At 40.4% G+C, this 15996-nt stretch overlaps 7 protein-coding genes across 7 annotated transcripts; 3 read left to right on the top strand and 4 right to left on the bottom strand.

Moving 5' to 3' along the window:
• Positions 1-468: 468 nt before the first annotated feature.
• Positions 469-1322, top strand: V1516DRAFT_674977 (uncharacterized protein; the record flags this gene model as incomplete). Its single annotated transcript, XM_066922172.1, has 2 exons — positions 469-967; positions 1035-1322. Coding segments are annotated over exons 1-2 (281 nt in total), but the record flags the coding sequence as incomplete, so codon positions are not given.
• On the bottom strand, positions 1151-2713 carry V1516DRAFT_674975 (uncharacterized protein). Its single transcript, XM_066922171.1, has 6 exons — positions 2200-2713; positions 1988-2147; positions 1832-1938; positions 1670-1783; positions 1444-1612; positions 1151-1392 (listed from the first exon to the last, which is right to left on the bottom strand). Exons 1-6 carry the CDS (start codon positions 2445-2447, stop codon positions 1312-1314), a joined length of 879 nt encoding a protein of 292 aa, XP_066777316.1. The 5' UTR covers positions 2448-2713; the 3' UTR covers positions 1151-1311.
• Positions 2714-3147: 434 nt separating this feature from the next.
• V1516DRAFT_674972 (mitochondrial 54S ribosomal protein mL46) lies at positions 3148-4480 on the top strand. Its single transcript, XM_066922170.1, has 3 exons — positions 3148-3389; positions 3438-4087; positions 4142-4480. Exons 1-3 carry the CDS (start codon positions 3338-3340, stop codon positions 4295-4297), a joined length of 858 nt encoding a protein of 285 aa, XP_066777315.1. The 5' UTR covers positions 3148-3337; the 3' UTR covers positions 4298-4480.
• V1516DRAFT_674970 (HSP20-like chaperone) lies at positions 4400-5703 on the bottom strand. The gene has a single exon (XM_066922169.1). It carries the CDS (start codon positions 5602-5604, stop codon positions 4573-4575), a length of 1032 nt encoding a protein of 343 aa, XP_066777314.1. The 5' UTR covers positions 5605-5703; the 3' UTR covers positions 4400-4572.
• Positions 5704-6505: 802 nt separating this feature from the next.
• V1516DRAFT_624065 (thiolase-like protein) lies at positions 6506-8168 on the top strand (the record flags this gene model as incomplete). Its single annotated transcript, XM_066919646.1, has 5 exons — positions 6506-6560; positions 6714-6889; positions 6942-7049; positions 7107-7178; positions 7236-8168. 5 exons carry the CDS (start codon positions 6506-6508, stop codon positions 8166-8168), a joined length of 1344 nt encoding a protein of 447 aa, XP_066777313.1.
• A 1302-nt stretch (positions 8169-9470) lies between these two features.
• V1516DRAFT_664238 (chloride channel) lies at positions 9471-12215 on the bottom strand (the record flags this gene model as incomplete). Its single annotated transcript, XM_066920577.1, has 6 exons — positions 9471-9560; positions 9615-10676; positions 10730-10915; positions 10969-11060; positions 11108-11964; positions 12019-12215. The coding sequence occupies 6 exons, from the start codon at positions 12213-12215 to the stop codon at positions 9471-9473; spliced, it is 2484 nt and encodes an 827-aa protein (XP_066777312.1).
• A 292-nt stretch (positions 12216-12507) lies between these two features.
• Positions 12508-14772, bottom strand: V1516DRAFT_332033 (phosphoesterase family-domain-containing protein). Its single transcript, XM_066918906.1, has 2 exons — positions 14345-14772; positions 12508-14288 (listed from the first exon to the last, which is right to left on the bottom strand). The coding sequence occupies exons 1-2, from the start codon at positions 14593-14595 to the stop codon at positions 12617-12619; spliced, it is 1923 nt and encodes a 640-aa protein (XP_066777311.1). The 5' UTR covers positions 14596-14772; the 3' UTR covers positions 12508-12616.
• Positions 14773-15996: the final 1224 nt, after the last annotated feature.

The following is a 15996-nucleotide window of genomic DNA, read 5'->3' as shown; positions in this document are numbered from 1 at the left end:
TTCGATATCATAATTTTATCATAATTTTGATTAATTAGATTTTAGATTGAGACTCGGACTCTCCTAAAAGAATTCAAGTTCCAAGTCGCTATATTTTTGTTAGATTCATCACTATATTCAAAGTTTTGATCCAAGAATTAAAAATTGAATATCAGTTGCTCGCCAACATATTACCCTTCACAACTCTTCATACAATTATGCTACCCGTTTCGCCATCTCGAGGCAAGGAAGTCTCTGCTAGATTGCTCTACTCAAGAATATTCCAAATCTCAAGGTATACAAATACATAGACTACTCATATGATTTGGAATACCAACCACAAGATTCGAACCGGACACAAATGCACGGCCACATGAAGTGGCGAACTGAGAAGTTCAGTAAAAGACAAACTCCCAACCAGAAAGCCATTACAGCTCTTGAATTAGAATTCTCTAAAAATATTTATAAATCTACAATTACAACCCTAGACCTGACGCTAATGAATCTTTTCATTTGAAATATGAGAGAGGTTCGGTGACAAACAGATAACTCAAACTATGTATTTCGGTGACTGGGAAAGTCGAGAAGTGAGACTGCATTATATTATTACAGGTTTACAAATTTTTACTTTTGCTATTCCTACTTTTACTCTAACTGGCAGAAGCTGATGAATTCTTTCGCGGCTAAGTCTATTCAGGATTCCTAATTTTCCTCACAGCTACACATTCTCGAGATTTTATATTGAACCTCACCTTTCAATTATTTGTCATAATTCGTTGGCAGTATGAGCGGGCGACGACCAATAAAGCGGTCAGGGAAAAACCATGCTATCACATATTTAAAATCAAAGACTGGCAGTGTTGGCCCGGTGAAGAAAAACCCTTGTGCAGTTTTGATGAACGATCTTTTTAGTTGCTGGGCAAGTGTTGCATTACATGCTGAAGAATGCAAGTCACTTCAAAAGGAAGTAGTCAGCTGTTATGAAACTGTAAGTTTTTTAATATAAATAGGCACTTTAGACGCTAGCTGCATTTACTGATCATTACGTTATATAGCCCAGACCGAAATCTGGGGCGAACTCCACAAATTTCCATACTCAGCGCATGTTTCCTCGCTTGGCTCGGAAAGATGAGTAGTTCGTTATTTGCTTACTTGGCCCAGGCTGGAAAGACATTAATTCAAAAGTGTCGATTTTGTAAATATGGAGATAACTTTGGATAATTTATGTATATCCTGCAATATATTGAATTGTCTTCATTCAGTAATAAAAGCCAAAAAGCTTTTAAAATCGTTTTCGATTAAAAATTCGCAAAAGTAAGATATGATTGCGACTCATTTATCCCATGGGAGAAAGCCTTCAAACATTGCGCCGGATGGACTGCAATAAAGAAGGAGTTTGCGTAAAGCAGGACACTATCCGAATCATTAGCTGCTATTTCCTGTAACAGAATAATCATTACTCACACTAACGTAATAGGGTTCAATTCTTCGGAATGGGTTGCGATCCTTTCTTTTGGTAATTAGAACTTCATTAGTACAACCGTACGGATCCATGGTAAAGGGTACAACTGCATTCTTTTGTTCACCATCAAGTGGTGGTTCACCAGGAGGATCAATGCCTTTAAAATAAAATCTAGATTTCATTAAGCGTCTAGTTCAGCCAGATCATTTGCAAAGCTCCCGTACTTACGTATTGAGCGGAAACCTAATGGCTGATCTATGTAAGTCTATAAAACGTGCTCTCTTAAACTCGTGACTGATGACTGTAATTTTAGATGGATAATGACCAGTAAACTCGGCAAATCTATTCAGATTAGCTTTAAGATTATTAGGGCCTAGGTATTGAACTGACCTGCAGATAGAAAAAAGCAAATTTTCAAAGCTGTCTTTCGCAAATTCTTCTGTTGTAATGCGCTGTAGTAAAGGCTCGACTACTAAGCCTCGGGAAAATGCTAAATTCTAGAATCAAAATTAGCAGAATTAAAGACCTGATCTGGAGATTTCATACGTAATAGCTTAAAGCCTCGCTGAGAGGACCGGCGGCATTATTAGTTTGTCCGCCCGAAAAGATAAGCAAACTATGAGTGTCTTCTGAGGCTAATTTGATTCCTGTCTCTATATGTTGAATAAATGTATTTTGCTGTCCTTTTTGGAATTCTTTCAGCGTCCTTTGACACTAAGTGTCAGTTCCGTCAGCTATTCTCAGAGTTCTTGACATACCATTCACTTTCTGAAATACCACTCTTTTTCCCTTTAGATGGACCATTCCATATGGAATGGCCAGTAACAATGATTAGATGATCAGCATGCACGACCTTAGCTGGCCCAAGCCTGCTGTCGACTGTATCTTGCAAATGACGTGTACCATTGATATAGGGGAGACTCAGGACTAGAAACGACTCTCGCATTCCAATTATCAGCAGAATAAGTAGAAGAACGGTCAATATAACTAATTTCAGACGAGCCATACTTGCAGCTCTAATAAATACTGATATTTTTGATCTAGTATGCTCTTGGCCAATGCACTATTGCAATCAAGTCGAGATATTCAAAGTTTCAATTTCAAAAGACTTAGGTCAAACGATATCGACATATGTATTGAAAGAGGCATGCAATATACAATTTCAGCGAGTGTTGTACACAATGACTAACTGAAATGTGAGCTGAATATGGTTCTATCAGATGGAGCTAAAGCACCGAATCCAATTATAATGCTTGAGCTATATGACTTATAACTGACATCCAAATTACAGGGTTCATCAGCTTGCAACAGACTACAGTACGCTTCTGCGGGTAAGGGTATTTTTTATGATTCCACTAGAGCATTTAGCATAAATATTTCGAATTTATTTGAAATAATTAGCCCAACAATGAATAATTTTTCGGCGAAGATACTGGCCAAGACGCTATAAGAGTAAGTTGTATTTGTTACTAGTCAAACCATTACCTTCTCGTACTCATCCAACCTTCAACTTCAATTTCTGAAAGTACAATTTCAATACTGTAACCTGAAACAAATCATTACGCTTTTGCTGCAGAAGGAGCAGAACCATATTGAGTTCCTATATTGAGACTACTACAATAGACACAATTGAGTAAGAGCAAATAAACTCTTTGGTAAATAGGCTGTCGCTACGAATAGCTAAAGCCTTTGCGTTGGGCCAAATATGTAAACATAAGGTATTAAATCCAACTGTTGAATAGGTTAACCGCGATAATTTTATTTCAAATTGAACAATCAGGAAAGTATTTTGAGTTTAAGAAAAATAGATTTCAAATTTCAAATTACGTGAAGTACATTACTGCACAATTGAAAGTTTTTAGTAATTATACGGAAATTTCGTTTAATTGAGACATTATGCAGAGGGGATATATCGGAACCTTTCGATCGCAAGTCTGCTTACCTTCAAGTATGTTATCAGACATGTATTTTTCCCCTGACTAACAAAGTGGTTAAGATATTTTGACGAAAGTGGTTTCACAATGGCTAAATAGGCGGACACTGGCTACACAAGCGAATGAACTGCCGACGAGTACAATTAAGATCAAATCGGGGATGATTTTGAGCCGAGCTCCTCTTATCATGCCGGACTTGACCCCTCTAGAGAAGAGTTATTACAATTATCAATCTGAATTGCACCAGCGTATGGCTTTAACGTTTCCATCAAATTTCTACTTCCCCAAGGGCTCTCTTGCGGAGAGTGAGTTCCGGGCTGCGCAGCCGAAATTGAACCCCAAGGACAAATTTGTAGTCCTTAACCGAGATCAACGTCATAAACAGGAAATCATTATTCCGGAGCGTGTTGTCGAACGTGAAACGGAAGAATCAGCCCGAATTTATGCAAAAATTATACCTAATAGTCGAATTACCGAAGCCGACGAAGAGAACGATGTTAAAAGCTTGGAGCGCAAACTCGACAGAACTCTGTATTTTGTCACAAAGACTAAAAGTGGTAAATGGGAATTTCCATCTTCTGACTTGGCATCTGATGAAGCACTTCATGATTGCTCTCAGCGAGTTTTGGAAGAGGTTGCTGGCGTCAATATCCATACGTTTCTCATTTCGAAAGCACCCGCTCTTGTGGAGACCGTTGGTGACAACACGAAAGTAATATTATTTAGTGCTACAGTTTTGTCGCGTTCAAACGGCTAATAATTTTAGGTGTTTTATTTGAAGTCAAGAATTTTTAATGGACGAGTACAACCAAGCCCAGATTCCGATGTCGAGGACTACGCCTGGCTGACCAAAGACGAACTCATGAATTATGTTGAACCTCAATATTGGGAGATCGTCAGAAATGCCCTCAGTCGCAATTGATCATTATTAAAATATATCTGCCCTTCGCATTAATGGACTATCATGAGCGTATGAAAGTGTTCCCACAAACGTGCTGGAACATGATTGTAACTATACTTTGAACTTGTAAATATGTAATTTTCATTATTTGGTACAGAAAACAAAACTAAAAACAATAAACAAAAGATAACAAGCACTTTAAAACTCAAACACATATTAAGAAAAAACTAACAAACAAACAAGTCCAGAACCATTTGATAACCCCTCAAGCACAAGACAAATCAAAACAAGTACGCTTAATCGAGCTTTTCGGCGTTGATAATAGTAAGATCAGATGCATTCTCAGGTGTTACAACTTCAGAACCTGATGGAGAGGCAGCATCAATCCAGTCTTCACTGGGGTTAGCAATGGTCTCAATCGCGATCTTTCGACGAGTACCCGCCTCAGAAATCTTGGGGATAGCAAGCTCTAAAAGTCCATTTTGAAATTTTGCAGAGATTTCGTCTGAATTAAGTTTGACAGAAGGATTGAAATGAATGCGACGCTGAAACTTTCCAACACGTCTCTCTGAAATAAGAAGATCATCTTCTGTAAAGCCATCTGGTCTGCTTGATTCACCAGACAAAACCATGTCATTGGCATTAGAATCAAACGTAACCGAGATGGCACTTGGAGAGACTCCAGACAGAGCAGCATAAACTAGAAAAGAAGTCTCAGTTTCGATGACATCGATAGCTGGAACAAAATCGATATTTTTTGAAGAAAGATCTGCAGCTGGAGGAGCTCTCACAGCAGCATCTGCTAAAGGTGGTGGTGCAGGAAATCCGAACGGAGGCCGTACGGCAAAGTCAAAGTTCTCGTCAAATCGCAAATGTCTAGGACCGCCGTGGTGCTCGCCACGGTGTCCTCCGTGATGTCTGCCGCGATGTCCTTCACGAAATTCACCGTGTGAATCACTATGAAAAGCTTCACGATCTTCTCGAGATTCACCATGGTGATGACCACGTCCACGTCCGCCGCCACGACCACGTCCACCGAATCCACCACGTCGAGGACCAAAACCCTCACTCAGAGCATCGAAGAAGTTATCGTCAAAGGGGAGAACAAATTCGTGGGATTCTCGTGACTCCTGCTCTGGACCCGAAGAAGCGTTACCAGTCGCATCACCGTGTCGAGGCGGAGGATGATGATTAAACCCAAATGGAGGAGGGCCAAATCCAAAAGGTCTCCTAGACTTATGGCCGCAAGGACCACGAGAAGTAGGACCAAAGTCATTGTTGACTGTGTCAAAGAAATCAAAAATAGCAGGCTGGATAACAACAGGCATTATTGATGGTTAAAAGAATAAAATAGGTAAAGTAAGATATAGAAAGTTTTAAGGTATAAAGTATACTTTAAAAGGGTTGAAAAATATAAATAATAATGGAATTAAGAGAATCCTGAAGGGACTTCAAGGTCGTTATATAGACTGACAGGTACCTACGAAAGCCCGTCATCTTTCTGACGGATTCGAGTAAGTCCCTGAACTTTGGAGAAGCATTAGGGCTCCTCGTGCCAATTGAGCCGATATTAGCGTTGTGCGGCTCTTGGGAGGATGACGACCACGATGACGATGACAAGGCTGACAGACATAGACCCTTCCGAGGGGTTCGCGAACATGCTAGAACAGTTGGAGGTGCCTATCGCCAGGCTATAACGCTTACAAAGAGTCATAATTCCATAATAAGCGCGGCCGGACTTATGCAAATTAATTTTCACATATTATCTATTTGAAATATTTTTTTCAGGTTTCTAGAGTATCCCGTAAGACACAATTTCATCTAATCGCCACTCAACAAGAGATTCGGATTTAGGGACGTACTTTTACATATTCAGCGGGGAAAGTACCAAAACCTGAATTCGACTCACGGAGTTATCTCCTAGCTATGAAAGGTATTCTTGCCAGCAAGCAAACGCCAGGCTGGCGTTAGTGCCAAGTTGGTCACAATCTCTCTGAAGACCGGTCCAACTGTTGCACCTTCTCCGTACGGAGCTTTTCACTTGTTCAGCGCCCCAGGTCTTACGCCCGGCTCCCAGCATCAGCCCTCTGCGGCTGCCATAATTTAGGGAAGTCCCCGCAAATTTCTTTGATATCGGCTGTCCGAATCACTAGTTAGAAGTTCTTACGCGATCTGGACGTGTCTTTTGGATAATTACTTCATCAGGAAAGATATATCGTGCTTGTTTCAATGGCACGGCGAGTAGTTATTACTGGTTTAGGTCTTGTGACTCCTCTTGGTGTTGGTATTGATCCCCCTTTGCTCTTTTGCTTGCGTCACAGAGAATGCTGTATTGGAAATCCAAGCTGTGTGTCTTCGTAGTAAATAATTTCCGAGCAAGAATTACTAAAACATGGTTTTTTACTGTTTGGCTGACTGTTTGGCTGACTGCAAACAGGAGTGAATCATTCTTGGACACGACTGCTTGCTGGTGAATCTGGATTAGTCACAACGATTAATCGCGGCGACAATCGATTTGATTCTATTCCAAATAAAGTCGCCGGCTTTGTCCCGGAAGGTCCTGAAGGAATAGCGAAGGGCTTGTGGAATTCCTCGGAATGGCTTGAACGTGGCGTAAGGTTTTGATATGTTAAACTTCGTACACAACAATTTTTAATATGGCTAGGACGAGAGACGTATGGGACGTTATACTCAGTTCGCAATGTCTGCGGCAAGGCAAGCTTTAGAAGACGCAGATTTCATGGCACCAACTGAACAAGATAAGCTACGAACTGTAAGATTGAGAATGCCCTTTAAATCCTAAGTTTTTATTTTGACCAACATTTATCAGGGTATATGTTTTGGAACTGGAATTGGAAATATCGAAGATACCTATGATAGTGTGATTTCGTTCGAAAAAAATGTTTGTGAAAACTAAACTGGATGCCTTGTACCAACATCCAAAATTGACGCTTTATAGGGCTACCGTAAGGTTTCTCCGCTCATGGTTCCGCGTATGCTTCTCAACATGGCTGTAGGTTTTATTTCGATGAAGTACGGTTTCAAAGGACCGAATCATTCAGTTACGACTGCCTGTACTACTGGTGTTCATTCGATTGGTGATGCAAGTCGGTTTATCAAATTTGGCGATGCGGACATAATGGTTGCAGGTGGAGCTGAAGCATGTATTTCACCTTACTCATTAGCAGGCTTTGCACGAGCAAAATCATTGTCTACATCTTTCAACGATAATCCTATTGCCGCCTCGAGACCTTTTGACAAGGATAGAAATGGCTTTGTAATGGGCGAAGGTGCTGGCGCAGTAATTTTGGAAGAGCTTAACCATGCTCTTGATAGAGGTGCCAAAATATACGGCGAGGTCGTTGGATATGGACTATCTGGAGACGCACATCACATTACCGCCCCTCCCCCCGATGGTGATGGAATATTCAGATCAATGAAAAGTGCGATTGCACAGGCTGGAATACCTCCAGAGGCAGTTGACTATATCAATGCACATGCTACTTCAACTCCTTTGGGCGATGCTGCTGAAAACCAAGCTATTAGACGACTGCTTCTCAAAGGTGTTGAATCGGGAGAGTCTTCTATTCTGCAGACAGGCCATCAAAAGTTGGCTGCCTCTGAAGTGAATGTTTCGAGTACAAAAGGTGCAACAGGACATTTACTTGGTGCTGCTGGAGCAATTGAGACTGTATTTACTATTCTTGCTATGAGAGATGGTGTACTTCCTCCTACAATCAATTTGGATCAGTTGGATGAATCTCCTGATTTTGATTGTAACTATGTTCCTAACGTGGCTCAGAAGCATGAAGTTGCGTATGCGCTTTCTAATAGTTCAGGTTTCGGAGGCACAAATGCTACGCTTTGTGTCGCTCGAGATGTGTTACTGTAGAATATCCAGTTTATCTGTTCATTTTAGACTACGAAAATCTTGTAAAATAGGATATTAGTAAACATAGATCTTGGTATCGTGAAGCATAAAAACAGTGTCTGCAACAATATTGTAAATTGAATGGACGTGCGATATTGTATCGTAGCGCACACAATCTCTGATGCAGCTAAACTCGACGTTATGCGGAAACCTAATATTTTTTTTAACTATCGGAAGAAGAGCGGCATTGTAACCCTTTCTCAGGGTTCAACGGACCAACACAGAAGACTTAGCCGATACATAAACTCTCAAAAACTTTATAGTAAACGGCAAAAAGAGAGTACGAAATAACGGTTTCAAACTGCTAAGCGGATGTCAACGGAATTTTCAGGGATGTTTCTCAGACTTTTTAAGCTAAGTGAAAGAGAGATCATTAATTTTACTACTCCAATAATTCAATTAGCGGCTATCGCTCATATTTGGCTCCCATAAAGATTTTTGATTTCAAAGAGTCTATTTAAAGTCAGCTAATAATAGTGTAGTTGAACCATTTTTTAATCTATCTAGCAATCTTTGATTTATGAGTCCATGATTTCAATCGGCGAGAACACGGTTGAAATAATAGGAAAAAATTCCAATTTGCAAAACAATCGCATCTTTCTTTGTCATTCACCTCATTCTATCACTTGATTTTTTCGCAGAAGTTTGCACTAAGGCATTCTTCATGAGGAGCTTCAGTAATACAGCAACATAAGATAATATGATTTGTGAATAGCTAGATCCGGTCCTGAGAATTGTCTATACCGAATCGGAGTATTGCATATGCTGTTTTCTACCATATGACTGTTTCAGAAGTTACGAAATTGCCTGATGTAATCGCTTACCAACCTCTACTTGATATTTTATTCTTTCACAAACGATATTTGCATTAAAATAGTCAAAAACGTTTTTGGCGCTGCTGTAGACACGCTTCAGAACTATTTTCTACTAGTTCCTACTTCTTATAACCAGCTACAGATGAATTTCAGTAAAAATTTGTCTGCATTGAATTAGCAGATTAGTTCAAAATTAGCGTCCATGATTCAAAAGGACACAAATTTCACTTTCAAATAAGCGAAACAGAATGCATCGTATCCATTTCATCCTAGTTTCAGCATCATGCAGTGGATGGGGGTTTTATTTAGTAAAATCTGGATTAAAATGCTAGTTCAAATGAACTTGACTCTTGCATATTCAGATGCAATATCGTGTATGGGCTGGAATTCAGGAAAACTTCAAACGATGGCCTCAAGGGAGATTAAAAATTTCTTAACCATGGCTGATTTAATCGGAAATTTGTACAGCGCAGATATCCTTCTTCATCAGCATACCTTCCAGTCTTCCCTTTTTGGTGAGAAGAAGATATCTAAGACCCTAGAAAGTTCAGTCAGTTAATCCACATCTAGTCAAAGAAATTTTACCACTCACCATTTGTTGAAACATTGTTGTAGCTAGTAGTAATGTGCTACGATAAGATATATTCCACGGCGTATTGTCCACTACTTGCCTAAAATCAACAAAAGCACCTGCTCCAGAAGGAACTACGCCACTAAATAGACATGGAGTCCATACTGAAAACCTGGGCATAGTCTTAGCTTGTTGCAGAGCAAATTTCAATTCACTTCGTGTAATATATCCCACTAATGCATAACTATCGCGGTCTTGGACAATCGGGAAACCTTTATATTCATTCGAGCGCAAAAGCTCCTCTAGGTGACCGATAGTATGTCCTGTACTTGTAAGAACGGTTAGTTGTGCTGCAGGTGTCATGATTTCGTCGACAGTAACATCCGGAATTGGAACTCCGACATTGTTGCTCAAATAAGGATATCCTCTAAACTGTATCCATCTTTCATATATTCCATTATGGTCAATAGCATCCCCCACCCACTTAGCAACCATCAACGAAATCATAATTGGAAGAACGTATCCCAAAGCACCTGTCAATTCAAACATAATCACAACCAGCGATACTGTCAATCTGGTGACTCCACCTAGAGCAGCAGCTCCCCCAACTATAGCATACACAGCAGGATTAATGCATGAACCTTCGATAGGACAAGTGCGAAACACAATACTCTTTGGATAATGCTGTTGCCATGATTCAATTAAAATACCAAGTGCTCGGCCTGCACATGCTCCGACTGTCATTGAAGGCATCATTATCCCGCTAGGTATCATGGTTCCAAAGGTGATTGCAGAAAAGATAAATCCAGTTAGACATGCAAGTAATAATAGTAATATATTCCGTGTCTCGGAGTCGGGCGAACACAGAAAAGTCGAAGAGGGCGAAGAATTGCCGCACTCCTTGAATAAATCTGCAACTAGCTCCAGATTCTGTAATCTTGAGAACGGATTAAAAAAATTCACAAAAGCTGTCAAAATACTAAGACCTGCAACTTCCGCAAGTGGATAATCGAAAATCCGGCTTCGCGACCTCCAATAAGCAATGGCCATATTCACTTTGATAAAGCATGCACCCATTACCCCCTGCGAACTTGTTAATTGATATCAACTTTAAAAACCCGAAAGTTGTTGCTTACACCAAACACTCCAAGTAGAATGAACGGAAAAATTTCGAATCGTTCAAATGTTTTGGTTGAAGGGACTTGAAAAATAACTAATTTACCAGACCTGAAAGGGTTTATGAGTTGCAAGGTCACTGAAGCAGTCATGGCGCAAACGAAGCTCTCCCACAATGTTTTGTCGGGAAAGTAGTAGGACATTTGCTAAATAAAAAATCAATGATTGGGACCGTCTTGGTAAGAAGAAATTCACATACCTCTAAACTAAATAGAACACCGCCAACAGGAGCTCCAAACGCTACTGCAATTCCAGCAGCCGCAGCAGCGGAGTAAATTCCTCTTTTTCTAGCTATAAAATAGTCAGAAACATTTCCAACCTGCAAGTTAGAAATTTACCTTCGTTCCTGGTAATTATGGGAGAAAGTCTAGTCAATAAGTTTGCGCAGCAGCAGGCAATATGAACTAAAGGTTCTTCTCCGCCAAACCATAAGCCCGACGCAGCAGCTAGACAAGTCGAAAGAGTTTTAATAATCAAAGTCCAAAATCCCATAAATCCTTTAATGATAAAGCCTCCTAGAATAGTCTTAATCTCTGGAATACCACTATGACTTGCATACGGTGCGTATTCCTGGACCAAAAAGGCTGCAGTAGCTCCAAATATCAAAGCATATAGAATATAGAATATAAGATCAATGATATATCCCCCTGCCAAAGGTAAATGGAAGGCTTCGCTCCAAGTTGTCCAATTAGAACAATCCATATCGTCTTCGCCCAAGCAACATATTTCTTGGCTGAGATAAAACTGTGAATGGCAGTAACCTAATTTAACATCTGCAAGCCAATTCACAATTATATCAATACCAGACGTTAGTGCTCCAACAACAAGTCCGGTTGCTATTAATATGAACCATAGTTGTGCAGATTCAGGAATATAAGTTTTGATTTTGCCTCTGAACGTTCTCTCTCTTCGATATTCGTTAACCCAATCAATCGTGGATAAATTCTCATACGCAACTGTATTTGCACCATCAATACCCCAATTAGAAATTCCTTTGACTGTCGAGGCACTTTCCACGCTGAATCTGGAAACTGGAATAAATGGCATTCCAGGCTCGGTATGCCATGTTGTAGCTCCCATATCCCCTATTGCAGCTGAACTAGGATTTAATCTGTCCTGCGAAGCAAAATCATAAGAGCGTTCAGCATGCTCTCCCAGACCCAAAGACTTTTGTGAATTTTCTAATGTACTAGATCTTGCGGAGCGTTAGTTCAAATATTGTTAATGTAAATGAATGCTCGGTGCATACCCTTCCATTTCCACAGAGCTGTTCGGCCACGGATTTGAAACTAGGTCTGATTCATTCAAAGTTGTTCCTGTTCGAGGAAAATTCGCTTGAGAATTCAATTCTAAATTTATGGATCCACTGCGAGACGAATTTGGAGTTGCTAAATCATCTTCTACTTCCTCCCCAGGTACAGAAGCATATTTGTTGGCACTAGCCATTCTATCCGCTATAACCGGAGGCCAAGTACGACAGTAGCAATTATGCTTCTGAGCTAAAATGCTACCAGAAGTCCAATACCCCCAAGTATCACGTCGACTAAGATATAGGTGCTAAGTTCCTAAGTGCTGACTATTTCTTTGGGCACGTCCAACGCGCATTTTCATTCCGATTTCTAGGTTCCTAGCCAAAGCCACTCGAGGATGCACCTCCAGCCCTAAGCCCATACTTTAGACTACGCAGCCTCCTGCGGCTGTCCTATCCTTACACTGACTAAACTAGCTCTCTGTTTTAAGACCATATCTCAGTTTTATTATATTCTCACCAATAATCACAAAAATAAGCAAAAGGTTGATTATTTCACAATCGTAATCTATTTTAATTCATTTTTTGTTAACTAAATCTAGTTATTGTAGGTAACAGACATCACACTGTAGTAGTAAACGTCGTCAGACCAAAACCAAGTTAAGGCATCAGCAGATAGCGCAAGATACCCCTTGGACGGTAAATAAAGACTGTACCCTTTCGATGCAGTAAACTCAATAGTAAAAATAGCCGCCTGATCATGGTCAGGATTGAACAGACCTTTCGCAGTGATGTATCCACCAATAGCAGATCGAAGCTTAAACCTTTTGGAAAACGCATCGCCTTGCTGGAGTAAATAGAAACGGTGCTTCTTATCCTTGAAATCGTCATCAATAACAAGTGAGTGAAGATTGGTTGAAGTATGATATCTAGCAAGACCGTAATACTGATTGTCGACTTGCGAGACAAAGGTAAGATAACGACCCTCTGTCAGAGATCCACGGACAGGCTTAAATCCATCTTCAGTCCAAAGAGAATCTTCAATAGTCTGATTTCCATAAGGAACTGGAGGGAAAATTAACCCTTCGTTATCATTCTGGCAGTTGTCGGTTGCAACATAAGCGCCGTCAGAATATGCGGGCCACGAAACGTTAGTTAGAGTAGGTTGTGAATAGTCTGGGTTTTCAAAGTCAAACATATTCGTCAAATCAGACATGTGAGAACGTCGCCACGCTGAAATATTTTCAAGAAACACATTCTTTCCTTTTGCAGCAGCCCATTTCTCGAGGAAAAGTAGTTGCGAAGTATGATCAGAAGGCTCAGTAAAAACATAGCCGCCACGTGTCCAGGGAGAAATGGCAAAGAAGGGAACTCGAAAACCTGGCCCAGAAGGAACATATTCGCTGGAATCTTCGTAATCAACAGACCATTCGGCTTCGGTTCCCTCGGGAGAGACGAAGGGAGGAACATGATCTCCCCAACCACCAGTTTCATCGTACGAAATCAGAATCACAGTATCATTGGCGTATTGAGATTGAGTGATGGCCTCAATTGTCTTTTCGATAATCCAAGCTCCGGATGTAGGCGTGTTCGGGGGATGCTCAGATAGAGGGAATGAGCCAATGATCCAGGAAACCTCGGGAAGAGTTCCGTTAGCAGTTTGATTTAAAAAGGCCGGGAAACCATCATAAGCATAACCCTTCCGAGCAAGCGGTTCATCTGGGCTGGAATTGAGATAATTTTCGAAATAGTACATAGGATCATCATTAGTAGAGTCGGCATCTCTGTAGGTGAACCAAGAAATATTTTGAGTCTCTAAAAGTTCAGGAATGGTAGTCCAGTTCAATGGGAAGCAGTTAAACGTGATATTATCCTTCTCCTCACAAGTTCCATGTGTGACCCAATTCTCAATGAATGGGCCTCCCATCTCCTTGGAGTCGCCCAGAACGTTTCCGATATTTAAAGTGCCAGAAATCCATGCAGCACGGTTAGGAGCTGTGGGACCAATAATAAATTCAGAATACATATCGCCGAGGGTCCAACCATCAGCGACTGCGAAGTGAGTAGGTACGTCATCACGACGATAGTAAGCGACAGTATATTCGGAATTGTTGGTAACCCATCCATTGATAGCACCGAAGTTCCAGGCAGCATGATTGGGAGTCCAATCATTAGATCCACCATAAGCGCACTGAATACCAGCCTTGTAAGTAGCATTTTCTCCCAGATAAAAGGGAAGAAGATATTCAACGTCATCTCGACCAGTAGGTCTGCAACAAATCAGTACAACTTGATTGTCTTGATCAGATCACACAACTGAACTTACTGGTACCAAATCGGGAGACCATTGTCGCCAATCAAGACATTTGGATCTTTAAATCCGCGTACACCAGGCATCGAACCGAAATAGTGATCAAAAGCTCGATTCTCTTGCATAAATAAAACAATATGATTGACATCGGCAATTGTTCCTGTTTTCTGATCGGAGACATCGAGTTCAGCGGAAACAGACGGCAACGCAGCGCATACGCAGGCAGCGGCTGCAGCAATTGCGGTCCTCTTGATAGGCGAAACCATTGCAATTTATAGGTAAAGTAACTGACGCTTGGATTGATCAAAAGTACTATCGTAAATCTATATCTAGAGATATTTCATGACCTTTATACGTCTCCAAGTAGAATATTTTAGTAGCCACAAACGTCTCTAGCGAATCATGTAAAGTCAATGACAAGTACTTTTATGTCCTATCAGAACGCAAGATTAGAAACTTTTTAAAGTGGTCAGTATGCACAGTACCACAACCACAGATTGGATTTGACCATTGGAATGAATCATTTCGATCTGTCAGCGCAGACTTCACGAACAATTGCAACTTGCTAGATTATCAATGACAGAATATTGTACACGTGGGAAAAGACTGTCGTAAGCAAAATTAAAAGGAATTGATTTGCGGGATATACTCTGAGCTAAAACCTAAGCGCAAGAATATCTGAAATGGGACGAAAGTACGAAAAGTACAGAACTGAACTGGGAATCTGCTTGTCCATGATGCAGGGACAAAAACTGAATCCGTAAAATATCCAGAAACTCTTGGAAAAAATCTGAATTCAGAGACAAAAAAAACGAACAAAATATTCATAGCGACAAAGAATAGTCAGCGAAATGCACGTGGCAAATTTAACGCAAAGTAGAGTTAAAGATAATGTGATGATGAAAAGTCCGCGACGAAATTATTTGCAACACAGCTTGCATCAATTCACAGGCTGTCAAAAGCTGAACTAAGAAGGGTATCACTATCAAGAAGATTATTTGATCGGCAAGGGGCAGCTGAATGCGATATACCAGCATATACGTTGCTTCTACCAGATAGCAACAAACCATAGTCGGATTTGGAATTAATTTGTGATCAGGACTGGAGAGAATTAAGGCAGAAGAATTATCTCAATAAGAATTCAGTATCTAATACATCTAAATCAAGACTGGCAAAACCGTTGAAAATCAGATCTCAATTGGTTTGTTCAACTTTTTACATCTTGCTCAGTATGTCTGTGATCAGTTTTGAAATCGTACAGACAAGATTCCTGATGTTGGCAGTGTATAGGAAACAAAATACCACTGTATCACCGTATCAAATGTATCTCAGGTATCATATTAAAAAAAAGAAAAGTGAAAATGTAAGATCAGGAAATGCTCCAGAAAACCCATTAAAATTAATGCAAACGCTGAGGTAAGTCGCTCTGGCCTGTCGCTCAGGGCGTGCTAACAGCAAATTAATTTTATACGAAAATATCTAACTCTTTGGATTCATTGACCAGGAAATGTATCTCCAAATACAAATACAAATTTGATGTGGATTGAGTGGTAACTAACGCACAATCTGTTGCAAGGCAAATCCAGAGATTCGCGCGAGAGATTCTCCTAATGAATGTGATCAATTTATCCAGAAAAGAGAAATCGACCACTCGAAAGAGTAATTGC

This window comes from Lipomyces oligophaga (assembly GCF_038497815.1).
Source record: "Lipomyces oligophaga strain CBS 7107 unplaced genomic scaffold V1516scaffold_4, whole genome shotgun sequence".
NCBI classification, from domain to species: Eukaryota; Fungi; Ascomycota; class Lipomycetes; order Lipomycetales; family Lipomycetaceae; genus Lipomyces; species [Lipomyces] oligophaga.
This window is presented reverse-complemented; position numbering and strand designations above follow the sequence as displayed.